Below are 27,143 nucleotides of genomic sequence, written 5' to 3'. Positions count from 1 at the left end.
CAACTCCCAGAACAACAATGAGATACAGGCGGCAAGGTGAGCTAGCCGTGCGCATGTGTGTTTTGCGGGAACAGGGGGTGGAGTGATTACAAGGTAGATCTTTTCCAAAGCCTGATGAGAAGTGCAGAGTTAGGCTTGGATCAAAGCTAGACCACAGTACTCTTGTTTTCCCTCCTTCCTGGGCTTTCAAATCACTGCCTTTCAAGAGGCCACCAGTCTAACGATAACAATAAAAATAAACAGCATCATTTGTCACCATCGCCCCCGGGGAGGAGAGTATTTATGAGTCTTCCCTGTTTTCCTGCTGCTCTGTGGTCAAGTACTTGAATAGGCAATTTGAAGACAGGAGGCCAACCTCCCAACTCATGAAGATGTTTTTATATTTGTTTGGAAGAGCATGAAATGAAAACCACATTGATTTTTTTTTCCCCCTTTTCCCATTTATCACTCATCTGCTGTGTGGGTAACTCTGGTAGTGTGGCTGCTGAGGGCGACCTAGCAGTTACGGGAGTGTCTGTGCTTTTCCGGAGGCTCATTGCACGTGAAAAAGATGCTGAAGACAGCCTTCCCAGAGCCCTCTCCAAGGACTGGGTACTGCGCCACGGACCTCAACATGCTCCCGTTCACTTAGTTTTACGTGTATTTAGTTCAGAAGTTTTAGTAGTTTGGCCTTGTTGATTTTCTCTTATTTTTCTCATTTCCCTCTCCAATTCCCCTTCTATGCTCCAAGGGCCTCTTTTTTTTCATATATTAATTAAATTTTCATATATTTTGTCCCCCAGAGCCATTGTAAGTTAGGGGTCATTTCTCTTCTTCCACTTAAACAGTGTTAGAGCACGAGGAACAAGAACATCTAAGAAACCGAAGATCCCAGGAAAACCCATGAGAAATTTATTGAACAGTCAAGACTATAGGATTGAGACTGAAAGTCTCTTCCTAATGAATAGTCAGTGGCTCCGTACTGCCAATAGAAAAAAATGTTCAAAAGGAAAACTAAATGGACATTTGACCATGTTGTTAAAGATTTAGGATACATTCAATTAAAAAAAAAAGATAGGAGTCTTAAATCCAGAGGAGGTGAAAGTTACTGCAATGCTGTCATGTATTAAAAAAAAAAACACTGTTTTAATGAAAGATCATTCACATAAAATTCACCCCTGCCATGTATTTTTAAAGCCCCTAGAGAACTGAGTTTAGTGATGTTTGAGAAAGAGAACATTGTAGTGTGCATCTTTTTGGTGACACTTTGAAATGATACCAGCATGTAGCCTTTATTACTTAGGGAGGGAACAGAAAGAGATCTCAAAACAGTAGGTTTCCATTTCCTTGCTCTTAGCACAGTACCTGACATGTGGCTTGGGACCAGTACATGTTGGATTGATGGATGGATAGAATGACAGGCAGAAACATACTAGGTAGCCAAATACAGTATACTAGATATACATAAAAGTTCATTGAAGACCAGATCATGACATACCAGTTTGACTTACTTTTTTTTTTTTATAAAAAGATTTTATTTATTTATTTGAGAGAGAGAGAATGAGAGCGAGCGAGTACATGAGAGGGGGGAGGGTCAGAGGGAGAAGCAGATTCCCTGCCGAGCAGGGAGCCCGATGCGGGACTCAATCCAGGGACTCCAGGATCATGACCTGAGCCGAAGGCAGTCGCCTAACCAACTGAGCCACCCAGGCACCCTGACTTACTTTTTTTGGTGGATTTATAGGCTATGTGTGAAAGGAAGAACCAGCATGTGAACTACCTAGTCTTCAGTAAGGCTTTAGTTCTTTGTTTGATCAACAGACTCTTCCCACTTGACACAGAGCCTTGGTCAATCCAGTAACAAAATTCCACCCACTTGAGAACTGAGTTTTTCAGTGAATTATGGCTTGAAACAGGCCAAAAGCAAAAACATAAAACTGATTGAAAAGTATCCACTACATCCAGTTGCCAAATTCATGTGTGGGCTTTTCAACCATTGGTTGCGGCCTTGTGTGAAGCCAGGAAAAGACTGGGTCTTGATTCTGTAGGTCAAGGGGACATTTAGCTGGAAGGTGCTGCTTGGCTTAGACCAGTCATGGAGCCTCCCTGACTTGGGCACCTATCATCTGCCTGCATGTTAAAATTTACTGAAACTTCCTTAGGTTTCCATGTAACTCCTAGCTGAGAGATTTACTATGGCCTTGGGATACATGGCTAAGGTTCTCTGGAATTAGGGAAATGGCCTATGAAAAAGAAGACAGAACCTGAGAGAAATTGGCCTGTTTTATTAATATGTATATTTGTTTTTCTGTGATGTGAAAGACACTAATTTACATGGACCTGACTACCCTGATAGATCACAGTGAAGATTCTCCTCAGTATTAAGTCTGATGGCTTCATGGTCTTGATTAAAATCTCTCGGTCCCAGTGCAGGGCATCGGCAGATCTCACATGATCTGGGCCCTACCCACCTCTAGCTTTATCCCTCACTGTCCCTCACTTTTCCTCTATAGTCTGGCAAGTACATTCACACATCCTTATCTGAATTCCATGGGGCCCAAGATGTTTGAGAACAGACAATATCCACACTTGTAAAAGTTAATGTTGGGTGTATGACAGTATGTTATATGACATTGCCGGACAGGTCTGGGGTGGCACCCCTAATACAACACATTAGTATTTCTACAGCAAAACTCACGAATATTCACACCAAGTAGGTTAAATAGATTCTAAATAGTTTGATCAGTTCACGTCGGATTTTACCATCAGATGAATCAGGGAAGAACTTGGTACGTGAACTGCTTTAGATGTGGTACAAAATTCTATTTGCTCTTCTGGAAAGAAGTCCATGTGCTCTCCTTTGCCCAGCCTATGAGCATGTGTTTTCTCTGCCTGGAGTGGCTACATCTCCCTTCTGCATGGTGGGTACCGTCATCACCGGAATCATCACCATTGTTACCATTCACATTTATTGAGCATTTTCTGTATTTGATGCTCCCAGTAAGTATGGGGTGGTTCTCATTGAGTTATGATCTCCAGTGTTCAGAAGAGTAAACTGAGGCTTGGAAAGGACACAGAGCAAGGGGTGGAGCTGAGGTTGTACTGAAGCACAGGGACCTCAAGCCTGTGTCCTCGGTCACTGTGCCATCCAGCTCAGGCCATCTCTGCAAGGCTCTCCCTTCTTCCTCTACCACCGTTAGTTAACCTTGCCCCTGCGGACCTTCCTAGCTCCTCCTGCGCAGCTCCAGCCCAGCGTTTATCATGGCCCGTGTCTTCCCGATAAGCCGGAGCGCTGTGAGCAGTTGGGGAAAAGCCTGCTTCATGCTCTGTCTCTAGGGCACACTAGGTGCTCGACACAGAGTTTATAATTGGGCTCACCCCCAGAGATACGCTACCAGCAGATAATTTGTATCCCCCATGAAATAGATATGAAACACCAAACCCCAAATTTAAGGATGTAAAATCTTGGATCTAAAAAAGAGAAAGAAATATTCAAAAAAGAAAAGGCTACTCAGGTTCCTGTCTGGTGTGCAAAGAAGAATTTGTTGGGGACAGCATTTTAAAAATGAGCAAGGAATAGGTTTATACTTAAGAATAATAATAGCTAGGATTTTTTTATAAGATTTTATTTATTTGAGAGAGAGAGAGAACATGAGCAGGGGGTGTTGCAGAGGGAGAGAGAGAAGCAGACTCCCTGCTGAGCAGGGAGCCCGATGCGGGGCTTGATCCCAGGACCCCAGGATCATGGCCTGAGCCGAAGGCACACGCTTAACCGATTGAGTCACCCATGTGCCCCCATAGATGGGATTTATTACATGTGGACCATGCGTGGGGTTCTGTGCCAGTCTGTATATAGCAATTCCAATCCTCACTATTGTGATATGTACGATTAATTTAAGAAAGAGAAAGACGTAGTAGCCATGTTTTAGATCCTAATAAAAGGTAATACTGATATATTCAGATTAAATAAAAAGAGTCATTAGAAGGTAGTAACCTAAAATGGCCCACAAGAGTACATTTCTCCGTCTAAGAGATGATGGAATTGAGGTTGAAGAGATTTGAGAGCTGGGACATGTGGGAAGTGAGGTCTGGACGGGCTCCTGACTTTTATATCCATTCCTTGAAAATGTTAACATGGTATCAGGAATGTATCCTGCTTTCCTACCCAGGACTGGGTCCAGCTTTGAGCTCTGCTTTCAGAAAAATCTGGGGGAAACTGAGACCTGGAAAGAGGCATATGCTACACAGTTACAATGTTTAGAAGAAACTGGCCCCCCTTCTTTATTTTTAATTTTTTTATTCAGAAATGATTTCAGGGGCACCTGGATGGCTCAGTAGGTTAAGTGTCTATGTTCTGCTCAGGTGATGATCTCGGGGTCCTGGGATTGAACCCCTGGGGCGTCCTGCTCAGTGGGGTCTGCTTTTCCCTCTGCCCCTATTCCTGCTCCTGCACTCACGTGCTTTCTCTCTCAAATACATAAAATTTTTTAAAAAAATGATCTCAGACTTACAGAAAAGTTGCAAAAATAGAACAAAGAATTCTGTATACCCTTCACCTAGATTCTTCTAATATTTTGCATAAGCATTGTACCCGTATTTTATATGTATAAATGTTTTTTCTGAATCATTTGAGAGTAGGTTGCAGATATAATGCCCATTTACTCCTAAATGCTTCAGTATGTATTTTATAAAATCAAGAATATTCTCATATATAGCCATAATACAGTTACCCTATCAGGAAATAAACACAGATACGATTCCGTTTTTTAATCTGTGGACCTTATTCAAATTACATCACCTGTCCACAAAATGTCTTTTACAGTAAAAGGAAAGGAAATGTTTTTCAGAGCTTGGGATAGTTAGAAGGTGGGTTAGTTCTGACTGCTTGAGAGAAACCTTAAGGGTTGGCTTTATTTTCTTGTTTATTGAAGTTTTTGTGATGATAAAATGACTTAACTCTTTCTTGGTGCTTTGGAGTTGGTTAAATGCCTGGTGGAATTTGATACTCGGAATAACTAATTGTGCCTTCAGAGCAGGTGCTGTTTTCTTTTTAAAAAATGAGGCTCAAAGAAACTGAGTGATTTGTCCAGCATCCCACAGCTAGCAAGTGATAGGGCCAAGACTCAGATACTCTCTGAGGAAACCCTGAGCCTTTTCCTCTGCATCCTTAGTGGATTCATCTCTATTTACTCAAATTGAAGGATCTGGCAGCTGGGGGAAATCTGGTTCATTGCAGGAAAGGCTCCTGATTCTGTCACTAGTCTCCATTGTGACTGGAAATTCTTTGATCTTCAAGCCATTATGTTCTCAGCGTGCATACAGTGGACCTGAGGAGCTCCCTAAAATTGCATTTCCCCAGGTCCCACTCCCACAGGGTCTGACTGGGTAAGTCTGCCTGGGAAGGAGTGTCTACAAATCTGTACTTTTAACATGTGCCGCAGTGCTTCTAAGGGGGGACTTGCAGAAAAACCGTGTTCCGCTTCTCCCGAGTAGCAGTTCCAGTATCTTTCCATCAGTGTTTCCGCCGGGCTTCGCAGAGCCTCTTGTACATAGGAGGACTCTAAATTTACACTTGATGAAGTTAAGCGTGAAGTCAATGCATGTAAAATGACTGCAAAATGAAGGAAATCAAGTTGGACAGTCAGTCCCTGTCGTTTTGGGACACAGGTTCCTTGAGTCCCTTCCTTTCAAATAAGTTTTCTCTCGGTGAGCTGAAGTGCAGACGGCATGGGAAGTCAGGAGTTGGCTAGAGTATCTGGTGGAATCTGCCAACAATTAGAGATTGTAGAATTCTTATTTTCTCATGAAAAGCAGAATGAAGTGAAACAGAGACCCCATTTGCAGCTCTGCGAAGACAAACAGAAACCAAAGCACAGACACACCAGTATGCAACAGGAAACCACAAAGGCCTAAGATCTTTCAGTGTAAATAGGAAGTCAGTTTACTTTTGAGCCCACAGTGCCAAGCTGAAGCAGAGTGTCTAATCCAGTTCTCTGCCCAGCCCTTCCTGGATCCCTGGCGCAGATGAAAGATGATGCCACCTGGGTGAAAGCATTTTAAAATGTTTGTTCTGATCAGGGCTTGGAGCAAGCTCCTTTTGTGCTAGTGATCATTTGGGACACAGGTGCAGCTTGGATTTGAAAGCATTAATTGGTCTCCCTGGTTTTCCCTGCAGTGATATCTGAGACCCCAGTCTTCCTCTACAAAGTAATCTTAATCCACATACATTCATAAGGCATTTGCCACTGACAGCCAGCTTTCATATACCCCATCTGTGGATCTTTGGGTCCAGGTGCATAGTAGTGCAACACTCCTGGAGTGTTTTCCGTGTTTGTTACATTGGCATCTGTAATCTCATTTGATTACTACCATTACATTGGAAAGTAGGATACAAATGATCATCACTCTTTTGAGATAAGGAAAATATAACGTGGTAGAGAAGACATGGGTTTTGAAGTCAGATCTCTGCTCACATTGAAAATATGAAACTTTCTTATCCAGAGCACCTTCTTTTATTCAGACAATTGTTTTTGAGCATCTACTCTGTGCCAGATGCTGGAGTGAAAATAGCACAAGTAGACTTAGACCTAACAGTCTAGTGGAAGGGAGGGATACTAAGCAAACAGTCACAAAAATATGTGATTATGGACCTTGATAAATGCTTTACAGTCATACCCTGCTGGTGGGAGTATGAATTGGTGCAATCACTTTGGAAAACAGCAAATTGATGTCTTTTGAATATGCATTTACCCTGCACTCCACCAATTCCATTCCTAGGTAAAAACCTGGAGAAGGTATTGCACCTGTGTGCCCATGTGCACCCAGGGCAAGTACAAGAGTATTCATTGCATAATTTCTCATACTGGCCCCAAATGTGAGTCAGTGCAGACTTCTACAAGTCACAGAATGGATAATTAAATTGTATTATATTCCTACAGTGGTGTGCCTATTTAAAATGAAGGAACTAAAGCTATATGAACAACAGTTTTAAGTGAAAGAAACAGGATATGCAAGAAATACAGAACTATTCATATAAAATTCAAAAAGAGGCAAGAGGAACAGTATATTTTAGGAATGCATATATAGGTGCCAAACTTAGGAAGACAAGTCAGGAAATGATTACTATGAATATCAGGACACTAGTTAATTACATGGCTGGGGGTGCTGGTTGTGGAGGTAGAAAGAAGCCTTCCAGTGGGGTTTTGGGGAGCTGGCATTTACTGGTGAAAGATGCATGAGTACTTTTTCCCCCCCTTTTTAAAAGATTTTATTTATTTGAGAGACAAAGATAGTGACAGAGAGCACGAGCGAGATGACCGAGCACGAACAGGGAGGAGAGGGAGAAGCAGGCTCCCTGGGATCATGACCTGAGCCAAAGGCAGATGCTTAACCAACTGAGCCACCCAGGTGCCCCACATGAGTACTTACTATCAGTCTTTAAAATGTACACATGTTTTATACACTCTTCTGTAATATGATATATAGGTGCTGTAAAGCAAAGGAACAACCATAAGAGCATAAAGCCAAGTGACTGATACAGTCTGGGTGGTTGGCTTCTGTAAGGCAGTGATGTCACTAAGCAGAGCCTGATAGGGGAGGAAGGAGTTGTCTCCATGGTGGTCGTTGAGAAGAAAGTGGTCTAGAAACTGCAGCAGGATAATGGGAGGGAAGTTGGCAGGTTCAAGGTGACATAGGAGAATGGAGTGGTACCTGTTAAGGCTCAAGAAGCAAAAAGGGGCAGGGCAGGTTGGATCTATAAGCCTTATGAAGGATTTTGGTCTTATATCTTACAAGAAACTGAAAGGTTGTAATGACAGTGGGTAACATATTTGAATTTACAAAGGATCTAAATAATTGCAATTTTGGAGAACAGGTTGGAGAGAGACCAGAGTGGATGCTAGGGGACCATATAGAGGGAGAGGAGGGGTCCAGGTGAGAGGTGATATCATGGCAGCTTGCCTTGGATTATAGTGGGGGAGATGGGGAGAAGTGGATATATTTGAAGGATGTTTAGAAAATGCAGTCAGTGGCATTTTTGGCAGTAAAAAACAACAGCGTTGCAGAGTGGATGCAATATAGCTTTCCTAGGTGAGTCACCCAGTCTTCCAGGATCAGCTAGTGCTTAGTGAGCAAAGGTCTGGCTAGACAGTAGTAGGGTCTCAGGCGTTCCTTGGACAGACTTGGCTGACAGGAGCTTTTTTGGTTAACACTATCAGCTGTGTTTTTATATAAAAATTCAATGTTTTGCCCTTGGCTCTTAGCAAAAGCAAAGGTCTCCCCAAGAAGTAGCCATGTGAGCACGTGATTACTTCTGTGGTAGTCCTGACAAAAATGCCTAACCCCAATCTAATCATGAGGAAGTGTCAGAAACCCAAATGGAGAGGTATTCTACAAAATAATTTGCCTCTACTCTTCAAAAATATCCAGGCCACAAAAAATAAAGACAGGAGGGTTCCAGATTAAAGCAGACTAAAGAGGGACACTTGGGTGGCTCAGTCGGTTAAGCGTCTGCCTTCAGCTCAGGTCATGATTTCGGGGTCCTGGGATCGAGCCTACTTCTCCCTCTCCCACTGCCTGCTGCTCCCCCTGCTTGTGTTCTCTATCTCTGTGTGTGTCAAATAAATACAGTTTAAACAACAAAAAAAAAACAGACTAAAGAGATGTGACAACTGAAGGCCATGTGTGCAGCCTACTCTCAAATGATTCAGAAAAAATATAAAAATATAAATATATAAAATACGGGTACAATGCTTATGCAAAATATTGGCAGGACCTAGGTGAAGGGTATAGGGAATTCTTCTGTTTTTGCAACTTTTCTGTAGTCAAATCATTTTTGAATGAAAAATTTAAAAATACAGAAAAAAAAAAATAACAGCCATGTGAGGGCTGTGCCTGTATTTGCTGGGCCCATGCAGATGAGTTAATATGGCATTCATTTTACCCCCTATAAAGTCATGCTGGAAAATTTGTTTTAGAATTCATATGACTGGAAAAGTGATCTTTAATCTGAACATCACAATATTTTCTGTTTTCTAGTAATAAAAGCTGTACAACCGATCATCTTTTTCTTCTAACCCTGGAAGCCAGGAAGCTCAGAGTTAAAATTGAACACTCAAGCTAAAATATTGAACCTTCTTTCTGACATATTTCCACTCTGATTTTCATCAGTCTTACATTACACGTTACTATAATATATGTGTTGTGTGTGTGCGTGTGCACGTGTGCACATGTGTATTGGGGAAGTATTTAAAATACACTCAACCTTTTGTACTAGTTTTCTATGGCTTCTGTAACAAATAACTATAAACTTGGTGGCTTAAAACAATGCACATTTATTTTCTTAAGGTTCTGGAGACCAGAAGTCCAAAATCAGTTTCACTAAGCTGAGATCAGCTGTCAGCTGGGCCTCCCTCTGAAGGTTCCAGGGTAGACTCTGTTCCTTGCCTCTTTGAGCTGGTTTACCTTGGCTTGTGGCCACATCACTCATCGTGGCCTCCATAGTCATACTGCCTTCTCCACATCTGTGGCCAGTCTCCCTTATGATTGCACTTAGAGCCCACCTGGATGATCGAGGATTATCTCCCCCATCTCAGGATCCTTGATGTAATCACATCTACAAAATCCTTTCTTTTTTGCCTTATAAGGTAACATTGACAGGTTGGAGGGATTTGGACATGGGTATGTTTTGGGGGGCCATTACTCAGCATACCACACACACCCTTTGTGAAAGAAGTGACACATAAATACCTTCTTAAAAGTAAATAAAAATAAAATATATTAGTTTGTTTCTACACTCTAATTCATGTATAGCAAAGGAACACAGGTAAAGGAATCAGATTCCTATATTGTGACTTTCAATCGCTTTTATGAATTGCATCTAGTTTTCTATTGTATTTACTATTTAGTTATTGCTGGAGTAGAAAAATATATTTGATCTTAAGACATTGATCTTATGTCCACTGACCTTGCTAAGTACTCTTACTAAGTTTTAAAATGTGCATGTGTTTTTTTTTTTTTTTAAAGATTTTATTCATTTATTTGAGAGAGACAATGAGATAGAGAGAGCATGAGAGGGGATAGGGTCAGAGGGAGAAGCAGACTCCCCGCCGAGCAGGGAGACCGATGCGGGACTCGATCCCAGGACTCCAGGATCATGACCCGAGCCGAAGGCAGCCGCCCAGCCAACTGAGCCACCCAGGCGCCCCTAAAATGTGCATGTGTTTTACACTGTCTGCATGCATCCTATCTTTGCCAGTAATTCCTAAACTATCGAGCTAGGTAGCCTAATGTGATTTGGATGGTCGGAGAAGGCTTCTGTAAGACAGTAAGGTTGAATTGTAATATTCTGGTTAGAAAAAAGAGCAAGCAGAGGGGACAGTATGAGCTATGTCTGTGAGATCATTTCACCTGCAAAATTTTGTCTCTTTTTTCCCTTCTCAGTACCTTTTGTTGTGAAATTTTGTCTAATTATGTTTATCAGGACCTCCAGGATTTTGTCGAGCAGTTAGGATAATAAAAAGTAATCTCATCTTGTTTCTTACGTTAGAGGGAATGTATCCAACATTTCTCCAGTGAGCATGGTATTTGCTGGAGATTTCTGATGTATATACCATTTATGGCATTGAGAAAATGACCTTCTGTAGCCTTCAGGACAGATGATCAGTATCCTGTGCTTGAGTAGCCACTAAGGATTATTTTATTTGGCAGTCTAATTCCATAGCCACAGAGCTCCATCGCGGTGAACTTCATGAGGGCAATGACCATTAACTTGCTATGGTATCCAGTGTCTGGCACAGTGCCTGGGACCCAATTAGGCATTCAATATTGAATGAATGAACGAATGAAGGAATGGAAGATACTTAATACATATTTTTGGATGAATGAATTAAAGTTAGCAAATTATTATTTAAAGTGAGCCAAAAATCTCACTCCTTTCCATACCCATCATAAAATGAATTGAGTTCATGGTGCTGCCATTCTTGCTTCCTCTCAGCCCGTGGCATGGTCAGCTAGTCATTTGACATATGAAGGAATATATGAGTGAGTCAGTTCCAGAACATTCTGCCCATGGCCATTAGACTTTGCCCCTAGAGATTCACATTTATTTGAACTGAAGCCAGGTGGTTAAAGATGATTTAATCAGGACAAAAATAAAATACGCTCTTTAATAGAATAATAGCTTATTTCATTTTTTCCTTAAAGTTAGCCATTCATTTCATGCCATTGTCTTTAAATTTATACATGTTGTCCATGGAGTAATGAAAGTGATTACTCTTAATGAAGTCAAAAGTATTCACTAAGGACTGTCTTATTGTGTGACTAGAGAGTTTATGATTCCAGTATTAAACTAGAGACGGGTTGGGTACAGTGGCAGGCTTAGAGTTTACATCAAAGACAGAGTTGAACATCTGAGTAAGGACATACACAGATTTGTCGGGGAGCAACTGAGGGAGGGTGGTTGTCATAAAAGAGGCAGGAAGTTAGGTAAGAATGTCTTAATAGTTTTAAATACTTGATGATGGTGGTTCTAATGCTGTGTGTACTTCCCGTTTCAAAGGGGTATTTCATTTAGTAAGTTAGTTCATGTAACACCCCATATTAGAATGTCCAATGTCTTGAAATTGATTACCTTTTCCTAACTTGGGACTCTGTTCAGAAAGCCTTTGACGACACCATCTTGCCTAGAAGTAAAAGTCACTTAGTTTAGGCATCTCCAGCTCTGTGCACCCCCTCTCCTAGCACACACGCTGCTCCAGCTGTGTGTCATGGGTTCTTATAATAGGGGTCTTCCTTCTCTGGAGTTTTTGGAAGAGGCCTCAGAGACCAGGTCACTTATGCAGGACTTGCTAAAAGATTGCAAAACTTGCCCTGGGGTATAAAATAGAGATGGAGGAAGTCAAAAGTGAGGACTAAGGAAGGAGGCTGAGGTTGACTATTGTATCTGAGATACTAAGCAGAAAGTGAGGGCTGCTTTTGGGAACAGGTGTATGTCCACTAAAAACAAGGCAAAGGTGTGTGTGGGCCCAGCACAAAGGAGCCAACTGGGCAGATCTTAAGTGGGACCCCATCCAGAAGGTTCAACTGAAGAAGCAGTGTGATCCCCATAGATAGGTAAACCACCGGAAGACCAGGGCTGAAAGGGAGTTGGGAGTAGAGCAGGGGACAGAGAGCAAGCTAGCTTCAAGCATACTACTGTGGGGAGGTGGAGGGAGTCCCCAGGGGGACATTGCAGTGAATCACCAAGACCACAGGACAAGAGAGCTCATATTGGATATGCACCCCACCCTGAGAACATATATGGAAGCCCAGTGACGACCATATCAGTTAAGTAAGACCTTCCCTAGGCACCCTACCCCCTATGTGGAGTGCAGAGCCCTTGGAGGAGAAGGTGGAGCAAGAAAAGAGAGAAGCAGGATAGCTCCCCTCCCCTTCTCTAGGTATGCTTCTAAGCCTGAAATAAACTGTTGCTATAGGAGGGAGAATTTTTAATTCAGTGAGATGGGAGTTTTAATTATTACAATGGAGTACACACATTTGTGTACCATGTTTACTTGAAGGTAAACAGTGAACTGTTTGTTATTTAAGAGTTTAGGAATACCATGGATCCACCTAAAATTCCATCACAGGACAAGGAAAAACAGTTCACAGAACAAGTTTAACAGGGAGTAGTGCAGTGAATAAAGCTGTTTTCGTCCTGTACACCTACCTGTAAAGGTCCTTTAATAAACCAGGACATACACAAGGCTCTTTGCATTCTCCCCCTTCTGCATTGACAAATCTCTTTTTCTACTTAATCATTTAAGATTAGAGCATGCTATAATAGCTGCCTTCTAAAGAACCAGAGGGAGGGAGGGAAAAAACCAAAAACAAAAACTCTCTTGACCCCATATCCCACTCCTAATTCACCATTTATCTACTCGTCTTTACTTATCCTCCCTCTATCACTCTTCTCCTTGTTCATACCACTCAAGCTATACTGCTAATATAAGACAGCAAGCACATCCCTGCCACAGGGCCTTTGCACTTGCTCTTACCTTTCTGCTTGTATCATGCCTAACTGCATGCTTCACTCCCTCCCTCCCTTACAGTCTCTGCTTAATGCAACCTCATAATTAAGGTCCACCCAGATCACCCTTTATTAAAATAGCAATGCTTGCCCTCACCATACCACTTAACCTCTCTCTCCTGCTTTATTTTTCTAAATAGCATTATCAGACCTGACATATTATATATTTGAATATTCATGTGTTTTTATCACCCCACTCTCCATCAGATCATATGTTCCATGAAAGTGGGAGTTTGTTTTTTCACAGCTATGTCCTTGCCCCTTGAACAGTGCTTTGAATATAGTAGACACTTACATTCAAGAGATACTTCTTGAATGAAGGAATGCTTTCTAATTTGCTTTAGCCTTTCCACATGCCATTCCTTCGGGCAAGAAAGCTTCCTTTTACCCCTTTTCCTTACAGCTGAGCCCCAGCCGAGCCTGCTAAGATTCTGAGTATCCTTTGAGGCTGCATTTCCATGCCCTCTCCTCTGTGCCCCTGCCCTGGCCAGATTTAATCTCTCTCCTCAGGACTCCTAGCTCTCAGTTCTATTTCACTTTAATCAAGTTCATGCTCTTAACCACTACATGGGACTGCCTCTCAGACTTACACGTTCTTGATTTTTAGGTTTACAGATGACTAACTCAGCAACCACAGGTCCTTCTCACATTGTAGAACTGGAACGTGGCTGTCTTTGAACTCCGTGCAACAGTGTGCATCCTAAATCTAGAATTTTCAGTTCTGCAGCCCCGCCACATGTATTTTCCATCCTCCTTCTCTTTCTCCGGTTGTTTTTCTTCTTCTCCTCCTCCTCCTTCTTCATCATCATCATCATCGTCATCATCATGCAAAGGTCCAAGGGCGCATGACACATCCGTCATTTTCTTCAAGCTTCTTTTGTTCACTGTTAAGGAAAAAGCGCACCTCTTCCGCTGAGTGTCCTTCCCCGTGACTATGGGGAGTGAGAATTCTTCCTCTCACTTGGCCTATTTAAATGCTGAAACGCCCCGATCCGTTAAAATCAAATACTGAGTGGTGGCGCTCGATAATGGCTTAGGTGAACTTTTCCTCTAGTTTATACATGGGGGAAATGACTTGGAGCTGTGGATCACATAGGTCATTTTAGATCTTCCCTGAAAGGTTTTGGGGGATGAGGCATTGATCTGTCACCTAAGCTTTGTGCCTTCCTAGTTAAGATCCCATTAGGTTTTTGGCCAAGAACATGGTAATATTTCACGACAGAACTTGGAAAAGTTAAAAATTTACAGATGAATTAATGCTTTTTTTTTTCCTTTCCCCCTTTTAACTTAATCCCTTATTTTTTATTCCCTGAGACCATTTGCATGAGGAGGAATTTCATTAGAATCCCCAGGTGAAAAATTCTTCATTGGACACAATTGGGCCTAGAGATAAAATGACTCACAACTTGTGTTGAGTGAGATATATTAAATGGTGTCCTAAGCAGCTTATTTATGAACTGCTGGTCACCAATGTAAACACTACCTCTTCTCTAAAGCTTGGCCTAGCTTCCTCCCGTGACCCCAGGCAAAAGTAGCCTCCTCTTCTTTTGTGTTACTGTAGCAATTTATATATATGTTTGTTGTTACACCCATTTTATTTTATAAAAATGTATTAAATGTGTGTCCCTGCCACTACACCTTGAGCTCCTAGGGGCTGCCACTGTGGCTCATTCATCTCTGCATACTCAAGGTCTTAGATGTAGCAGACAGACAGTAAAAGTTGAAAGAATATACTGAGCTACAGTCTGTCTAGTCCCATCAATACAGTCACTGGACATTTGCTGAGTAACTGCTTATATGCCAGGTATTTTAACATATTTGGTGTTCTCTATTTCTTACAGTTTCCCTACAAAGCATTGCTATCCCTGTTATAGATGAGAGGGTAGATAAGGGATTTACCCCATCACATGGTAAGTGGCAGACCTCGCTTTGATTTCAAATCACTTGAAGCCATTCTGTGTTCTGTCTCCTTCATCAGAGCTTAACACTTTTTTCAGGCACCATCTATAATGTTTAGCTACCAACTCTATAACACCATGAAATAGATTCCTGTAATTTTAATCATTCATTTGATGAACAGAATGGGAGACCCCGAAGGAACATGTAAAGATCATCTAACTCAATACTCTCAAATACAGAAGACAGAATGGAGTCCTAGAGAGGAAAAAGATCTTAGCCCAAATTGCTCCTACCAGTTCGAAACATGTTATCCTTCTCCTTTCCGTGGGGGGAAATCGGAGGGGGAGACGAACCATGAGAGACTCTGGACTCTGAGAAACAAACTGAGGGTTCTAGAGGGGAGGGGGGTGGGGGGATGGGTTAGCCCGGTGATGGGTATTAAAGGGGGGACGTATTGAATGGAGCACTGGGTGCTATACACAAACAATGAATCATGGAACACGACATCAAAAAGTAATGATGTACTGTATGGGGATTAACATAACATAATAAAATAAAATTAAAAAAAAATCCTTAGCATTCTAATGACCATTTGGATTCTAGAATGGTCAATGACCATTGACCATTCTAATGACTCACCATGGAATTACTCTTCACATTCTCTCCCCTCCAGCCCTGCTCCCCTGTACTCCCTGCTGCTTCCTCTCCCTCTGCCTGCAATGCCCTTCCCTCCACTCCTTCTCCTGTCTCACTCCCACTTAGCCTTCACATCTGAGCTCAGGCATCACCTCTTCCTAGACATTTTCAGAATAAGTGAGGTGGAGTATCTGTGTGCTCCCATGGCACATACCTGTGGCACAGGGCATACTCCTCCCTGTTTGTTGTTCGTTACCTGGGTGTCTGTCTTCCTTGTTCGCGTGGCCGTGAATTCCTTGAGGGCAGGTGTTGTGGCTGATTCATTTCTATAGCACTTGTGTCTAGTACAGTCCCTGGAACAAAGTGGCTTTCAGTAAATTTTGCATGAAACAGTCACTAGCAGGATTCCACTGTGAAGGGTGACAAGCCTTGGAGATGTGTGGTGGTGAAGGCTCACCTTTTTGATATCTGGAAGGTGTTCTTGAAGACTCTCCCAGTATCGAGGATCCAAGGGAACCCACCATTTCTTAATGCCACAGCTATGTACTGGTATCTCTACTGTTTGAGTGCTTTTGTTGAGTTGCACCAAGAACTTCTGAAGAAAGGTCTGGCATGGCATATGCAGGTGAGCCTCTCACCTAATACTGATGATCTCATGTGTCTGTTTTCTACTGTCACTAAGGAAAATAAAGTGCATTCATGTCCTTTTTATAGTGTGGTATAACTGACTACAGGATGTGTCCCTGTGCAACATCTGTCTTCTTACCAAAATCAAAGCTTTAAATTAAGTGAGTGAGGCTCTCCTCTGGTACATCATCCTATAGGAGACCAGAAGGATGATGGCTTTGGGGGGATTATAAGCGTGTTTTTGACTTCTCTGAAATCATGTACATCCATTCTCAACACTATACCAACAGAGAACTTACTGGCCTTAGAAATAAAAGGAACAGTCTTAATTTTGACATTGACACTTTCTGACTAGGTGAACTTAAGTGATTCATTTGACTTTTCAGGGCCTCCATCTCTTTATCTAAACAGTGATGGCTTTGGGGCACCTGGGTGGCTCAGTTGGTTAAGTGTTCAACTCCTGACTTCGGCTCCGGTCATGATCTCAGGATCGTGAGATCGAGCCCCACGTCCGGCTCCACGCTCAGCGGGGAGTCTACTTGAGATTCTCTCCCTCTGCCCTTCCCCCCCCCCAAATAAATCTTTAAAAAAATTAAAATAAAATAAAAAGCACTGGCCTTTCCTACCTTCTAGATATATCAAACATTGGTTGAACTAGTGATTGTAACAGCTGTCTGGAAACCCTCTGTAGCATGGAGACATCTTAGGTGCATTGACATGGACTGGGAGGAGGGGATATTTAATGGGGAACATACTTGATATGGGGTATTGCCTCCATGGAGGTGTACTTTTACCTCTGGCCACATGTAAGAGTCTCTCTGTAGGGTGTTGGGTACGAGGCTGGTACCCTCATCTGAATCCAACTCTGGGTGATGATCCTCACCAAGACTTTCAGAGTAGGGAGAGCTAGTGGAGTGCATTTAAGCCAAAGTCATCAGGGAGAGTCAGGATTTGGAAGACTAAATTCAAATGCTAGTCCTCTGGACCAGGCATGTCATGGAAGAGGGATGAAGCAAGGGTCTTGGGCCAGATCTTAACCAGATCAGGGCAGAAGCATGTCTGGAGTGGCTGGCAGTTGCCCTCTGCCCCTTTGCAATGTCCTGGGATCACCATTTATGTATTGGCAGATGAGGTGGTTTAAAAGTCCAAGGTCAAGGTAGCACTTTGGGGCCATTTAAAGCATGGAGGGTCTGAAGGCTGTGGAGAGGGTGAATTGGGAAAGAGGAGATGGATAAAATGAGGTGAGGCAGTGAAGGGCTTTTAGAGAAACAGATTTTGAGGCAAAGCCTCTTTTCCCCTGCCTGGAACTGTTGACTTAGCAAAACAGAAGAAACCACACATACTTCCACACCATGAAGCTGATCTGGAGCTCAGAGGCTCTGCAGGGCCAGGGAAGGCCTAGTTCTGTGTGGAAGAGTTATATAGCCTGTGACCACAAACTTTTGGGCAACGTAACAGCTGATTATCATTCATTATGCATTCAGTTGTGAATCAGAACAAACTGAAATGAACCACTGTGTAAGTCCAGCCTCTGGTAATCCTGAATACGTGCTTGGGATGGGAGGGGACGGCGGTGGGTGTGTGGGCTTCTAGCTACAAAGTAACCAAAACACAAATTGGGATTATTTCCCCATTGCCTTCAAGAGAACAGTTCCAACTACTTAGCCTGTCGTGAAAGAACCTTTCATGATCTGTCCTCTGCCTGTCCTCCGACTCATAGGTTTGATTTTCTTTTTTTATCTCCTGCTCCATGGAAAAAGCCTTACCTTGAGCAAGTAAATGACCCCTGTAAGCCTCAGTTCCTGCGTCTGTAAAATGGAGATACTGATACCTGTCTTTACAAGCCTATAATAATTATGAAATGAGATAGTTCACGTAAAGCCACGAACATAGTCCTTTGCTCACGGCATATGGCAACTTGACATGTGTGGGATTTTTCTCATTATTACTGTAAATTCTACATTCCAGCCAAACCATAGCACTCTCTTCAAGCCATTGTTGTACTAAGAACTTAGACCTTTTTCGTAGATTAACTGTCACACACCCTAACTACGTTGAAAACTAGGACAAGGACAGTATCCCTTCATCTCTGTTTCCCCAGAACCTGACCCCCATAATAGGTGCTCAGTTAAATGTTTGCTGAAGAAATGCATGAAGTGTCTCTGTTCTGGAGAATCTTGATTCTCAGCAGATGCTTCATGAGCCCTCCTCCCCCCGGCCATTACCCATACTAGGCACCTACTATGTGTGGGGAAACCATACCAGGTGTTTGGCATGCATGATCTCAGTTAATAGCCCCGCCCCCCCAAAGGCAGCTATTATGTAAACTCTTGACAGATGAGTACAGAGCCTCAATTAGCAGAAATGCCTCAAGTGTAAACATTAGATGGCTTTTTTACCATGAACCACCAGGAACTCAAATCGAGATCCAAACAATTCTCTTGGTCTGGCATGAAAAATGAGACCCAGATTTCTTCCACCTAAAACTCACTCTGTCTCCAGCTATTCCCACCCTCTACCGGCACAGAGCGGTGGTTTGCACCTTACCAGGATTAGCCAGACCAGTCTGTACTCTGAACTCAGAAAAACAGAGATTAAACATTTCCCGGCTTTAAAAAAAAATGAGAGTAGAGAAAGTTAAATAATCAGCTCTTACTTGTTGATTATTTACTGTGGACAGGCAGCATGTCAAGGCTTTCTCTGCATTGGCTCTATTCTGTCCGAACATCTTGGAAGGTGAATGTTCTTTTGTGCCTTTAACACTGGAGGAAACTGGCATCTGTCAGGGTCTGAGATGGATTGTGGAGTTGTGATTCCTGACCGGGCTGAACTAAACAAAACTCTCTCCATGGCACTAGTCAGCCTGGAGGAAGACTTGTCACCGGCCCCCAGGCCTCACGGAACCCCCAAACCTTCTCTGTATCCTCCAGAGGCAGGTGTGCAGGGATGTTTCCTCCTTCCACAGCGGAGTGCTCAGTCACCACCCTAAGAGTGCAGGCCAGTGAAGTGGACAAATAGCTCTTACTCCTCACTCCGGCATCTGTCCCTCAGGTGAGAGCCAAATTCTCAAATTGCGAGGCCAATGGCAAATCGGTCTACACCACACACACAGGGTATCAACACACAGGGAGTTCTGCTGGAATTCACACATCCTGGAAGCCAGGCTGGCATTGGTGGCCGGTTTCATTTAATCTTGTCTCTGATGGCTGCATGATGAGTGAAGAGAGGGAGGAAGGCAGGAGCGTAGGAAGCACACAGATCTCCAGAAACTGGGTTTGGTTTGCCCCTTGAGAGTACCTTTAGGCACTGCCCTGAGCGTCTTCTGGCAACCCACAGCAAGAGCTCACATGTCCAGGGAGGGGGAGGGCTGTTTCTACCAGCCCCTTACATTCATCTGACTTCTGTGGTTCTTCAAGTAGCCAGGTATGAGAAGAGCATGGCCTTTGGAATCAGACTGACTCAGATCACTTCTGCCACTTGGCATATATGACCATAAACACGTCTTTGAACTTCTGTGAGTCACTGTTTCTTCATCTGTAAACTGAAGGAAATGGCTGGATTATCATGAAGATGATGCACGAGGATGTGTATAAAACAGTCAGCACCTAGTAGGTGCTTGGCAAATGTTAGCTGCCTTCCCTCCCTTCCCCACCCCACCCCCATTCATTCACCTGTAATGCCTTAAAAAAAAAGCCATTATAATTGTCCTTTGTTTTTTGTGAGCTACATGTGTTACTGATTAATAACACAGAAACTGTTTAAACCGCACTCACAGAACTGTAACCCTGCCCTACATCATGTCATAGCATTTCACAGATAGCTGTTTTTCCCCCTTTTTTCTTCCCTGTTACCCCCTTTTTTTCTCCTTTTCTCTAAGGAAGTCCAGATGGGCCCGATACATTCTTAGACACTGGGTAGCCTCCGCCAAGGGTTAAAATCAGGTCTGTTTCACATGCAGATGATCTATTCATAACAAAAGCTGCCTCCTGGCCCTGGGCCCCAGCTGAACACTGTTCCTCTCAAGCCCTCCTTTTCATTTGTTTCTGATGGTTTCGCAGTGTTTACATATCTTACTTATTAGCATGGTCTTTTATAGAGTACGGGCAGAGGGCAAACCCCCCAGGATCCGCTTTCCCTCTCAGTGCCCTTTCTTCCTTGAGTCTTCCTACCTCTCTGAACCATTTCCCTTTCATAGGAACTCATTCAAATAGGGAAGCAATTTTTAAGTTTTTCCTTTTTCTTTTTTTCTTCTTTAACGTGAGAGTCACTTCGCATTCTCAAAGAACTGCTGTTGAATATGGAGAAGAGGGGAAAGATACCACTGGAATGTGTGATTTTTTTTTTCTCTCTCTCCCTCTTCGATGTAGGAAAACCCCATCATGTCCATTGACTTTTCGAGGGACATCTTCCACTCAGGGCACAAGGGGTGCTGGGCTGGCCCCAGACCAGATGTTGAAGATGGTTCTGTCTGCCTGCTCTGTCCATGCCTCTCCTGTTTACACCCTTTTTTCTCTTTGAAAAGAAAAAAAAAGGTGTCTCAGGAAGCCTGTGGACTCTTGAGTCAGATTTGAGTCTAAAAGCTCGTTCTGCCCTCTTGGTGAGTCTGGGAGCTTAGCCTAATGTCCCTGAAGCTCGGTTCCCATCGAACCTGGGGGACACAGGCTTGCCCAGCATCTCGGGTCGGGGAAATGGCTATACCAGTGCCCCATGTGGGGATGAGAGAAGCTCCGCATAGAGGGCGGCAGCTCCCTGGCACGCTGGCCTGGGACGGGTTCTGAGCCCTGGCCCGGCGATGGCAGGAGGGGGGCCTGGATCAGTCTGACATGGACATTCTGGTCCGTGTGCTACTTATGTGCTGTCCCTCCTGACCTCTTAGGCAACCCAAGTACATGGGGTTCCCACCCTCTCCATCTTTCTCCAGACCTCCTCCCAGCTAACCATCACGATTTTTTAATGCTCTTGCAGCCTGCTTTGTTATAGAGAAGATGTGAGGGATGAAATCCTTCACCCTAATTAATACTCGATAACCACTTGTCAGCCTCTAATACTTTTCGCAGTCCTTCAGTCGGAGAACTATGCAAGCGTCTATGCACAGTTTTTAGTTCTCTTTGCCCGGCCACTTTAGCCTTCTCCTCTTGTTTTAGGCCACAAGTGCAGAGAGAGTTCTGAAGATCTGGATCCTTCAGGTCCAGACTTGTATGGACATGTCCCAAATCCCCTGAGCTGAACCTGAGAAGACAGGAGTGCGTTCTTTTGGAGAGCGCTTCCAAAAGGCAGGGATTGATGCATATGCCCAGCAATTCTGACTTTTTTCAAAAGAGGCCCCAATATAATTCAGCCAAGGTTCTCTTTGCCTTTACACCATATGCTGTTAACAGGGTATGTCTCAGGTGCATTTGTTCCTAGTGACATGTCTTTCAAATAGAAATGAATCCATCTGAATGATCATGTTGATTTGTATCTTGCTCTTCTCTAGAGCCAATACAAGCCTTGTTCCCTACTTCAGAATTCTAGTCAAGATGGTGTCAGATCTTTTTAAAATTAAATGCCTCCTTGTAATCTGCTCCATAAATAAGAAGTACACCTTGGCCAGTATAGGGGTGATGATATTAGGACAGGCTCCATTTCCCTGGGTTACTGAATGTACCAGGCACTGTACCAAGGCCTATAATAGACTGTGCCACATTTAATCTTTACAAGTCTATAAAAGAGGTCCTATCTGCCCCATTTTTCAGAGGAACACCCCGAGGACCGATGTCATATAGCAAGTTAGGACTAAACACTGAGAGTCAGACCAGTCTCTAAATCTGTGGTCAGATTTATGAGACGATAGCTGAGACTAGACACTGGTATCAAAGAAAAAAGGTCGTAACAAGGGAAACTCAGAAGCCAATCAGGAGCCGGGCAGGAAGAGAAAGTGTCCACAGTTTAGCAGTCGGAAATCAGAGGATATCTGACAGAGGTGCGGTGCGTTCAGGTGCCATGTGCTTGTTTCAGGGAAAAGCCTGTGTCATCCTCGTCTGCACCTGCTGATCAGCCTCGGCTCTAAAGGCTGCCCTGGGCATCTTTTTAACTGAAGTCTGTAAGGGATAGCTGCTTTTCCTAACAGCTGGTTTAGAATCAAAGGAGGACATTGGTTGGGTCGTATTTGAGAAGCACTCAATTAGTCCTATGCTCATTCCTGGGGATGTGGCAGAAATAGAAGATACGGTTCCGACTCTGAAAATCCAGCTCACTATGTGACATTGAAGCAGAGCTAAGAATCCATCTGGTGACCAGCACACAGAAAGGGCACCCTCTCTCCTCTTGCTCGCCGCCTCCCCTTCCCCCACCCACGCCACCAGCCCCTCCTCTCTTACTCATGGGATCCACAGAAGAGACCAGGAACTGTTTACCCACCACAGATTGTTTAGGCTGTGAAAAAGATGCAAGCTATGATTTTTACATCTTTGGGGTCACACAGCTCTTGGAGCTTTCAAAGCTGAAAGCCTGTCTAAGCTCACTGGAGCCTGTATAGAGGAGGCCAAGTGTGGCTTCTTATCTGTGAAGGAGAGAAAATTGGGGGAAATTTTAGGCAGGCCTCAAAGTTTTCTTGGCTACTCCATCTCTTGCAAAGCAACTTTGGGTGTGTTTTTAGTGTGTTTTAAGTGTATGTGAATGAGAAACATATGGATTAAATTTCTATTGTGATCACATATGGGTTTCAAAATGATGAAGATTAAGGAATTCGGGGTTTAGGGAGTCCAAAATAGTTGGCAAATAACTCAGGACATTGCAAGCAACATTTGGCTGCCTCCCTCCATCCCAAATTTGGGGACTGTTTGGTTGGGTGACAAACCCGTTCAGTGCCCTCCTGCCTGCTCAAACTGCTAAGCCCCAGGAGATATCTGTGGACAGGTTTCATGTGTTCTTGTTTTGCTCAAACTGAAATAAGGGGATTGGATTTCTAGGAAGGGCATATGTCTACTGGAGGACTCTTAACCTTTCAGAAACCTCCAACCAGAGAAGAGGAAAATTTGGCAAGCCTGAGCTTTATTAACTCTGTGCCACTTATGGGTGATGGAACACGTGTCCTGTGACATTGTTGACAATTTCAGCCATGTGCTGCATTGTGTGATTTAGTTTATAAAGCATTTTATATGCATATTACATACTAAATACACATTACATGCGATTTATAGGTACAAGTATATACACATGCACGTACTTAATATACACAATATACTGTGTATACATGTAACATATATTGTGACAGCCTACAGTGTAGAAGTACAGAGGGTTAAGGAAGATGTAACAAGAAGCAACTCAACCAGTCAGGGTTTAGAAAAGCTTCCCAGAGGGCGCCTGGGTGGCTCAGTTGGTTAAGCAACTGCCTTCGGCTCAGGTCATGATCCTGGAGTCCCGGGATCGAGTCCCGCATCGGGCTCCCTGTTCGGCAGGGGGTCTGCTTCTCCCTCTGACTCTCCCCCCTCTCATGCTCTCTCTCTCTATCTCATTGTCTCTCTCAAATAAATAAATTTAAAAAAAAAAAAAATCTTTAAAAAAAAAAAAAAAAAGAAAAGCTTCCCAGAGCAGATAATATTGAGCTGAATCCTATAAAAGGACATGGAAGAGTTAGTCAGGGAGAGGTCAGAATGAATGCCTTTTAGAGGAGAATTTATGAAGACATAGAGATGAGAAAGAAAATGGCACACTTGGGGGAATTTCTAGGCTATGATGGGCTTCTTGGAGTAAAAATGATGGAACAAACAGTGAGGAAACGGTACCATGTGTGATAAGGCGAGACACATAGATAAAAGCCAGGTCAGAAAGGTCTCATATGTCATGGGGAACCCCTAAAGCATGTAAGGGATATGATATGTGTGTTAGAAGGATCATTGTATTGGAGGTAAGGTAGTTGGATTCTCTGAGCAGGGTTTTGGGGGGTGCAGGAGAAGGCAGTATTTGAGACAGGGAAACCAGCTTAATTACTATTGCAATAACCCAAGCTAGAGATAATAAAGGACTGGACTAATGGGGCAATGGGGAGAAACAAGCTTTGTTTAAAAAATAGAGTTGGCAGCGTATAGGGCCTGTTATGGGGCAGAGGAGAAAGATGACTACATCTTAAGGTTAAGAATGGTATCCTAGTGGTTGGATAGATAGGCAGACAGGGACCCCAGCACAAGAGCAGCCCTGGGAGGAAGGATGGCGAGTTCTATTTTGGATACATTGATTAGACATCCAGGTCAGGTGTCCACTTTGGAACTCAAGAGCAAGGCCTGAGTTTGGGAGAACAATTTGAGACTCAACAGCATAAAAATTGCCATCGCACCCATGGGAGGGATGGGCTGACCCCATGAGACAAACACGGAGGAGTGAGTTTAGGAGGGATGAGGAAGGAGAACCTCCCAAAGGGACAGAACTAAAAAGGGGTAGAGCCTAGTACGGAACCCAGGACTTTGGACTCCAGATCTTTCCACTGTCCCAGAAAGGAGTAGAGTTAAGCCATCTGTTGTTTCACATTTCTTGAGAGCATATTATGTCCTAAGATTTTTATACACATTATACCACTTAGGACTCACACAGAACTCTGTGGGAGGTGAGATTATCCCAGTTATAAATGAGGAAACTGAGTCTCAGACAGATTCAAAGGCACATGGCTAATAAACAGCCAGGCCAGAATCAAAACTCAGGTTTGTCTAACTCCCAAGGTCTGTGCTCACATTACTAAATCATGTTCACTGTCTTTGAGATAAGAGGTGTCTCCTCACTCTTTCGCAGGAGAGGCACCCAACTCATTACAATTTAATCTGAGAAGTACAGAAATAGAGGTCAAGGCTAAGAGCCCCATTCAAAAACCAAATTCTCTGTGCTCTTTTTTGTACTGTGGAGTGAGCTGGGAGTTGGCTGGAATGTATGTAAATGGTTTTTTTCCTAGTAAGACGATAGCACGGTCCGTTTGGAGGGAGAGATGAGCCACCACGGAAATACTCAGCCCCACACATGCCTGTGGCTACCCTCTAAAATTCCCAACCTGGCTGGAGGCACTCAGAACAAAACCTCCTGCTCCCTCCCAGCACCACTGGCGCCTGGAGCCTGCCTGCCGCCCCTGCCAGAGGTTTCTGCCAACCCCGGTGTGATGGGGAGGGGGCCGGGCAGAACGGAAATTGCTGGAGTGGCTCCCTGCTCGGAGCCCAGTCATCTGTCCCAGCAAGAGGTGTGAGCAAGCTCTTGGGCTTTAGCACTGCAGGGAACCTCAGCTGACGAGAGCGTAGCCTCTGCTGAAACGTAGCCAATGGCACCCACTCATGGAACCAGCTTGGGCAAGGACATGCAAAGAGGCAGGAGCAAATGGAGGGTGGCTTCTACTCCCTGCTCGGCCGTTTCTCATCCTTGTGATCCCCGGTAGTCTGCCCACCCTCCTCACGCCTTTGTCTTCAGCTATCAAATGGGCCATGCTTGTTCAACTCCATGTACTAGCAGGGTAATTGCATGTTTGAATACAAATATAAACTCACAAATCACTTGATACCTGAGTTACCCCCAGCCCATCATGCACCTTATCTCCTACTAGATTGCAAACCGCAGGTGGATACAGGGCTCTGATGCCCATCTTTCTGTATCTTTGCATGTTTGAAGCAATAGTTTGAACTCCGTGTGTATCCAAGAAATATTTGCTGAGTATTTGCTCAGTGAATGTCAGATATTATGTATAGTAGCCATTAAATGCAATTCATGAAGCTGATCGTCGAGAAAGGCCCCTGATAATCTAGGCCACAGTCACAGGGGTGGCTGGGCAAAGTTGGGACTTTGAGAAGCCCCAAGAGGCCACCCAGCAGGATCCCCTGAGCCATGGGGCAGTGTCTGTGTTGAAATAGCCTGCTGGAGAATTCTCATTGGCAGGTTGGGGAAGAATGACTCAACTTCATGGAATCTTAGATAATCTCTAAGACAAAGGAGTTATTAAATATTCTAGTCCAACCTATTTATTTTATAGATGAGGAAAATAGGATCTGCAGAGGGAAATAAGTTCATAGCTTGGATCTTGTTTGGATCTGAAGTTACTACTCTTTTATATACTAGGTCTCTGACCTCCTTCAGTTTAGATTTCCTCGTTTTGGGGTGAGTATAATAATAGGACCTATCTCATTGGGTTTTCATGAGTATTAAATGACAGAACGTCTGTAAAGAGCCTAGAAGAGTATTTGGCATTTTATAAGCCCGCAGTTAACTGTTAGCAATTACTCTTTTATTATTTCTTATTATTATCCTTATTTCTGTGTGATTATTTCTATCATTGCCTGACTTAGAGGGTGGTTTCACTGGGAACTTTTTCCTTTTCAAAAGCCATGGCTTTTTTTTTTTTTTTAAAGATTTTATTTATTTGACAGAGAGAGACAGAGCGAGAGAGGGAACACAAGCAGGGGGAGAAGCAGGCTCCCCACTGAGCAGGGAGCCCGATGCGCGGCTCGATCCCAGGACCCTGGGATCATGACCTGAGCTGAAGGCAGATGCTTAATGACTGAGCCACCCAGGCGCCCCAAAAGCCATGGCTTTTTAAAAAATTGAATTTTTGATGAGCACTAGGGTCTATTGATGCAAAAATACACCTATCCTTCAAACCTTATGACCTTTTAGTTAAAGTAGAATTCAGAACTGTAAGCCTTCATGAAAACCAAAATGCCTGTGCAGCTTCATGAGTGTGAGCCCAGCCTGGAAACAGTTGTTTCCTTCAGGCCTAGCTCACATGTGGCCATCTCTGGAAAGCTTGGGTTTCTGCCACACTTCTCTCCTACCTGACTGTAGCACCTAGCACGCTTTGTTGTAATTTCTACCGTTTGTCTGCCTGGTTAAGACGAGGAGCCCTTTGAGGAAAGGGGCCATGCCTTATTAGTAATTATTATTGTTATTATTATTTTACTTTATTATTTTTATAGGCTTGATGCTGATCTCA

At 43.5% G+C, this 27,143-nt stretch overlaps 1 protein-coding gene across 23 annotated transcripts in view; it reads left to right on the top strand.

Annotated features, from left to right (window-relative positions):
• The window catches only part of FGGY (FGGY carbohydrate kinase domain containing), a 393,096-nt gene that overhangs the window by 228,695 nt on the left and 137,258 nt on the right, over nt 1–27,143 (top strand). Inside the window, exon 1 of one of the 23 annotated variants that reach the window (XM_035018450.1) lies at nt 14,579–14,955. The exons of the other annotated variants lie outside the window; for them this stretch is intronic. Within the exon in view, the coding sequence (XP_034874341.1) occupies nt 14,953–14,955 (3 nt within the window). The 5' untranslated portion in view covers nt 14,579–14,952. Of the gene's footprint in view, nt 1–14,578; nt 14,956–27,143 lie in introns of those variants that run through there. 23 annotated transcript variants of the gene reach the window in all.

This window comes from Mirounga leonina, unplaced genomic scaffold (genome assembly GCF_011800145.1).
Source record: "Mirounga leonina isolate KUSES-001 unplaced genomic scaffold, KU_Mleo_1.0 Mir_173, whole genome shotgun sequence".
In the NCBI taxonomy this organism is placed as follows: Eukaryota; Metazoa; Chordata; class Mammalia; order Carnivora; family Phocidae; genus Mirounga; species Mirounga leonina.
This window is presented reverse-complemented; position numbering and strand designations above follow the sequence as displayed.